This window comes from Seriola lalandi, unplaced genomic scaffold, assembly GCF_002814215.2.
Source record: "Seriola lalandi dorsalis isolate HSWRI2012SDOR001 ecotype SW California unplaced genomic scaffold, Sedor1 jcf7180002054767, whole genome shotgun sequence".
Lineage (NCBI taxonomy): Eukaryota > Metazoa > Chordata > Actinopteri > Carangiformes > Carangidae > Seriola > Seriola lalandi.
The window spans coordinates 78361-85156 of NW_019525320.1; the positions used below are offsets into that span (position 1 = coordinate 78361).

A 6796-nucleotide genomic window follows, 5' to 3' on the forward strand; every position below is an offset into this window, starting at 1 on the left:
AAGAGAGAAGAGCAACCTGGAGGCAAGCTGGTGACATGAGTATGAAAAAGAAACACAGGTCGCTGAGTTATAACGGCCGCTCCTGCAGTCTTTACCAAGCTGTGACCTCATCATGCTCTGTACTACCAATGGGGATGCAACTAACTCACACACACACACACACTTGCTGACACACACAGACACACCACCTTCCTGTTTGTCAGTGCTGGTGGTAAACTTTCCACTGACATCTCCATACAAGAGACTATGCTATGAAGTTATCATGCATTTTATCATGAGAAATAAAATAGATCTGAACTGACTATAGAAAAGTGTATTTTGGCAAATGTCACCATGAAGTGGAAGACAATAAGCTTATATTTGTGTGTGTGTGTGTGTGTGTGTGTGTGTGTGTGTGTGTGTGTGTTTGTGGAGGGAGTACTACAATTGCTGTGATAAAAATAAAGACATGGCAAACTTTTCAACTTATTGCAAATTAAAACCGATCTGACACATCAAATGAACTCATTACGACATTTTAATCAAATCTCCGCCATTTTAACTTTTGCAGTAAAAATTAGACCGTTTCAAATCAAAGACAGCTGCACATTTTACACTGATAAACTAGAGCAGTACAAGAATAAAAATGCTGCTGCTGAGCTTCCTGATATTCTTAGCTCTTGCATGTCTTTTGACTGTCCTTCTCACGGCTTCTCTTTCAGAAAAAAAAAAAAAAAAGATGCCTCTTGTGGGTCAATATCTGCCTAATCGGCTGCTGGTTTGTAATTGTCCATCAGCCTCATCAAATGTGTGTCAATCATACTTTACTGTGGCTGATGTCTTGACAGCTGTCAGAGCGATAATTATGGAAAGTGATGGAAGATGTCAAGGTTACTTTCCATGAGAAGAGGACAACCACAATATCCTTCCTGTTCATTTTCAAAGTGTAGGTAATGTGTCATTCTGTCATGAAGTGTTTGATAAAGGCAAAAATATGCAACTCATGTACATCTCACCATGTTATTCACACATGGCGAGAATTGTGCTTTATATTCTTTGAGGTGCATTTTAATAACCCAGACTGAAGTATATTCTTAAATGGGTTGTTACTGTGACTGAAATACGACCTTTGTTCAACTTGGGTGAGCTGGCTGAACACAGATGACACGGTATGCATCCTAAAGTGTGTATTTAACATAAATGAAATATTGCACTAGAAGAAATTTAAAAGCTCTATTGCACTTTTATTAAATATATATTTTTTAAAAACAAAAAACATGCAGCAGAAGAGTTAAACAGCACGCAGTCAAACACTGAGGCTACAAACTCGGTCAATGGATTTTCAGTGACTTGCTAACGGTTGTATTTAGCACATACTTTACAGTAGCAGTTGATTCAAAGGGAGGATTATGGTGAACTAACAGTAGTAGCGGTAACTATTGATAATGTATTAAGTTGCACATTTTCATTTTTTCTCTAGAAAGCAAAAGAGCAATTACAACTCTTAAGAAATGTAAATCCGAATAAATATGGTACACTGATAATTGCTTGTAAATGTGTAGAAGAGAACATCATATTCATGTACTCAAAAGGGGAGTCACTACATGATGATAGCAAAATGCAAAGCGCACTTTCTATGCGCTCTCCTTCTGACGTCTCATTGCATCATTTGTGATGAGCACGTGGATGACTATTGTAGAATGCGACCATACTGTTGAAATTATCCTTCAGACCAAGTCAATAATAAACAGGCACTCACTTTAACAAACAGATCTCATTTGTTTCCAATACTGACAGTGTAAAAAGATTAGGCACTAACAGGACACTTTTTCACTTGTTCTGAGTTCATATGTATCCACCATTCAGCAGGCTCTTTTTTTCCTAAAACAAAAAAGAAACAAACCCATCTACGGCATGATAGAAGAGGCATAAATCAGGACGTGTGGGACTGAAATAAACATTTAGTCTGTGTTTGTTAAATGCAGATGACCCAGTTTCATAGCAGTAAAAAGATGTACTACTTGCCTCTTCACTGGTCAAGTCTATCCATAGTATAAAATATGTAAATGAAGGACATACTGCATAAATACACACCACAAGTGCATACTTTTAGCTGTATAATGAAAAACAATTTTCAACATCCTTTTCTACTGGTTAGGTCAGCATCCAGAGAGAAGGAAAAGGCTGAACCAGAGAGCTAAAAAAAAAAAAGAAAAAGAAAAAAAAGACAGATACACCTACACATTTTCCGATTGAATGGTCCTTCAGAAAGTGCTCATGGCAATGGAAGTTGAGCAACCATGAGTTCATGTTCTGATTTTTGAAAGTTGTGAAGAAGGTATGTGATAAAAATAACCTTACAAGCTTGATTTTTCTTTTTTTTTTGTACAGCACGTGCAAATTTACATTCAGTTGTGTCGTACGCAGCACACGGCTTAAGGCTAGATATATCTTTTCAAAACCAACATGTCTGCAAATTTCGATACAGAGATTCTCACAATTTAAAAGCCAAAATAAAACATTAGGCCTTCATAACTTACTGATCATAGAAAAATATTTCAACATCACTTTCCACAAGACTATTTACACAAGATTAAATAATTTAATTAAAAATTTCACAAAGGTGGCTGTATATTAACAACGTTTGCCCTGTTCAGTTTATTTTTCAGGGCACCATTGTTTGGCTCTTGAAGGATAAATTTTATAGCCTGACAGAAGCATAGTTAGTGCACTGCCAATAATTTCATCAGTAACTGGGCTCATCCAGCTCTTCATCGCTCCAGTCAGGGGGTGCATCTGTTCCAAAGTACCGATCCCCAAAGTTTCCTACAAGGACGACAAACGTAATAACATCAGTTAAATCTGTACAAATCAGAAATGACATTGTGTAAACGTCAAGCACATCGCATGAAAAAAAATATTGTGAATATATTGCAACAAGAAGCATTTCTTACATTCCATTAGTCTTATATACTCTCTTCTTTTTCCCCGGCATTACTCACCTATGCCAGGTATGATGTGGAAGAGATCATTGACCTTCTTGTCAACAGCTGTGGTGATGATTTTGACCTGTGGAAATGCGTAGGCCACTGAATGGATTCCCATTTCAGCCATTAGCAAAGACACCAGTAGGATCTTGTCCTCCTGAACGTCATGGTCCTGAATATGAAACATGACCGTAAAAAATTGTATAATGCAGTTCACTGCAGGCAACATGGATTTGTGAACAGCCAGGCGCACCCACCAGCAGGACTCGTACAGCCATCATGGCAGCAGCTCCCGTGGACACAGTACAGTCCATCAGAATCACATGATCTTCGCTGATGTCTTTCGGTAGACGCAGGTAATGGAGCTGTTTAGAGACAGGATGTGGGTTAATACTAAAATGTGAAATACAGGACCATTATATCCTATATCCTGTAGCTATATTGTAGGTGGCATGATACAGAAACCCCCTAACCTGACAAATTCCTGTAAAGGACATGAAGACAAACAAAAATAAACTACAGGACCAGGCCACACAACAAGAAACTCAATGTGAGACATTATTAAAGAATGTGTAATATGTGAATAAGCACATATTTTTTTTTGAAAGTTGCCATATTTGGCATATTTCAAGTATATGTCACATAATGGCAAAATGTTCTAAACAGTTCAACATCAGAATGTGCTACAGTTTTTAAATTCTCTCATTCATAAGAGACATGTCAATTTTGTACCTCCGGTTCTCCTGTGTCCTGGTTGGTCTGGATGAGGATCTTGCCAATGCGGACGTCTTTGCAGACGGCCCTAAGAGCCGGCTCCATGGTCTCCCCGGCTCGCAGGATGGACACGCCTGTGATCTAAAGAAAAACAAAGAAAAGAAAAAAAAAATTAATGGAGGTTAATTGCATCAGTTTAGGTGGAGACAAACTCTTTAAAAAAAAAAAATGGAGTTCACTCACCCTCTTCCCATGGAAAGTCCTGCCTTCATAATCCTCTCCTTGGGGGGTCTGGACTACGTGGACCTGAGATAATATTAAACATCATAACAGTGTGAACACAGTGCTGGTCACAGCACTGCACTGTACTCTAGAAGTCAGGGAAATACTTTGTGACCATCTACAGTGAATTGCACTCTGTTGGTCACGTGGGTGCAGACTTTCAGTCACCTGTGACTTATGGTGAAGGTATGAAAACTTTCCGTTGTGGTAACTTGACAAGTTTCCTGGCCACAGGCCAGTATGTACATGTCTATCTGATTCTCTCTTCAGAAAATACAAGCACTGACTCTTTTTCCATCGATCTTTATCTTTCAATATTTTCTTCATCCCAAGGCTATATATTGTTCTGTATCTCACTCTTTGATGTATCTTGTCAGTATCTGTCTATCCATCAGTTGTCTCACACTTTCTTTCTTTTACATGTCTCCATCTACACCGAGGTATCTTATCATTCAGAGTCAATGTCCTGAATACAAAGGATTACAGAACCTTCATGTAGTGCTATGAATTAATTAACAGTGTATCTTAGTGTTTGGCACCTGTGAGGGGAGGAAGGAGAGCGCTCGCTCAATCAACAGACGCATCAACCTCTTTGAGTAGAAGATGAACTCATCGCGGCTGGTTTCCTTATTTCTAAATATGGTGATTAGAAAAAGAAACACAGAAGATTTACACTTGTGTCAGCAGCTGTACTCTACACATTTTTTAAATGAAAACAGATGTTCTTGTTAATGTAACAAAACAGATTTCTTAGCTTTTACCTGATGATGGTGTGCATACCCTTGACCTGGGGTGTGCTGTCCAAAACGCTGAGGGTCTGGGGTAGGGGTTGGGCCTGGTGTGCAGATGCAAGAGCTGCCCTGTAACCACGGCAACAAATAGTAGAGTGGGGGTGGCGTAGGGTGAGAGGAGCAGGAAGAGGGAAGATGGACAGAAACATAAACAATAAACATGAATACAAGTGCAATTAACACTCTGCATGCGCGTGTACCGAATGTGCAAATTTACAAACAAGCACAAACAAGCAGAAAACACACACACACACACACACACACACACACACACACACACACACACACACACACACACACACACAATCAGCGCGTGAGTAAATACATGCACAAATCATTTTTCAGGAAGTAGTTAGAGCAAAGTTGATAATAGTAGTGTGTAACCACTGGAAAAGACAGACACACAAAACTGCAAAGCACACAGTGCCAGTGTTGAGTATTTCAGTGGAAAATTACAACAACACAGAGACCATGATAATGGAAAAGAACATTAAGTATTAAAAATGAGCTATTTTTAAAATTAACTTAATATATACAGATTTGAAATAAAGGAAAATTTCACTGCATGGCGTAAATAAATATGCATGACTGTTATTTTCCATGACAGGTCTCTACTACATGTAATAACACCCCAGTCTTCCACACATATTTGAATATCTAGTTAGCCTAGGTCTACCCTGGGTCTTAGATGAACACACTGTTACAAATACTCAGTGATACAGTCTTTTTGACACTACGATCTCCACAATGTCACTGCGATACATGTTAGCCAGATGCAAAGAAAAGAGAAGTCATAGCAAATCTGCTCACATATCCCAGCGAAGTTTCCTCTATGGGGAGAATTTTTTTTGACGAAACACAACAACAGTCACAAAAGAGGAGACACAGAGAGATGAGAAACAACAGATAAGAGGAGGAAAAATGAGAGGAGACACAACATCAGGTGGATGAAGGGATGAAGGATTATCTCTCACAGTGAAAAGTGTGACAGCTGAGACTTTTAAAAATGTCTCTGAAATACGCTTACCACTGAGGTAAACATCCATTTTAAATAAAATAGTATTTACTGGTTATCACTATATTTGTCATGATACTGAGAAGAGAGGATGTAACAGGCTTCGTGCTTTAAAAGTGCTTTACGAATACTATGGTTAAAGAGAGCAAAATCAAGTTTTAGATCAGATTTGTATATCTATACATGTGCATCCATTGTGTGTACGCGTGGGAGGTGCACCAGCTACTGTGCCGCTGTCACTCTTTCACCATGTAGAACAGAAAAGGTTGGTATTTCAGCTCACAGGCCCCAGCACATCCTGTGTCTAAAGACAGACACCAAGCTCACTTCCGCTCTCTCTCTGTCTCAGATACTGTGGCCGACATTCAATGGAAAAACTCAGCGCTTTGTAGTAGGGTATTGGAAACTTTCTCTGTGGCTGAGGTATGTGATAGTCAACAATAGCTGTAGCAAGAGTTTCCTCTCTCTCTCACTTTCTGGTATTGTCACTCTCTCTCTTATTCTTGTTGCTGCTGAAAGGAGGGGTCAGTGACTTGACTCAGTGGTATATTTTTAGACACAGAAGGCAGGAAGAGTGTGAGGTGTCATTTCTCTAAAAAGGTAGAGAGAGGGAAAACCAACGTCTTTACATTAAATGCTGGCTGCACCACATCACTTCCAAACTTTTGATCTAAGTTCCAAAATGTTGACTGCAGGTTTCATGCAGTTTCTATATGTATTCCATGCTGATGTGGACTAAATCTTTACAATATTTTGGCACAGTCTCATCACTGATCCTTAATGAGCCATGTTTGGTTTACAGATACAGAACAAGAGTGCCGCCTGCCGATGTGCCATGGCAGCCAGCAGGTCAGTGAAAGGTAGAAGTTGGTTTTGCTGGCCTCTTTTTCTCTCCCTCCATGTAAAAAGCTGGAGTTGTTGGGGAACTGGGCAGATGGCGAGGAAGAGAATGATAGACAGGATAAAGGCCACTCTACCTGACGCTGAGCTCGCGCTGTGAGCCATTGAAGGATTTGGGGTGGGGGGAT

The 6796-nt window shown here is 39.5% G+C and overlaps 1 protein-coding gene across 5 annotated transcripts in view; it reads right to left on the reverse strand.

Moving 5' to 3' along the window:
- Positions 1-1202: 1202 nt before the first annotated feature.
- Positions 1203-6796, reverse strand: part of uckl1b (uridine-cytidine kinase 1-like 1b) — a 15944-nt gene continuing 10350 nt past the window's right edge. For 3 of the 5 annotated variants that reach the window (XM_023425071.2, XM_023425073.2, XM_023425075.2), the window contains exons 8-15: positions 5564-5583; positions 4724-4822; positions 4502-4595; positions 3924-3986; positions 3699-3821; positions 3224-3331; positions 2982-3138; positions 1203-2805 (exon numbers count right to left, since the gene is read on the reverse strand). In XM_023425071.2, the coding sequence (XP_023280839.1) occupies positions 2726-2805; positions 2982-3138; positions 3224-3331; positions 3699-3821; positions 3924-3986; positions 4502-4595; positions 4724-4822; positions 5564-5583 (744 nt within the window). In that variant the 3' untranslated portion in view covers positions 1203-2725. Of the gene's footprint in view, positions 2806-2981; positions 3139-3223; positions 3332-3698; positions 3822-3923; positions 3987-4501; positions 4596-4723; positions 4823-5563; positions 5584-6745; positions 6763-6796 lie in introns of all 5 variants that reach the window. The other 2 variants (XM_023425072.2, XM_023425074.2) reach the window with 1 other exon arrangement.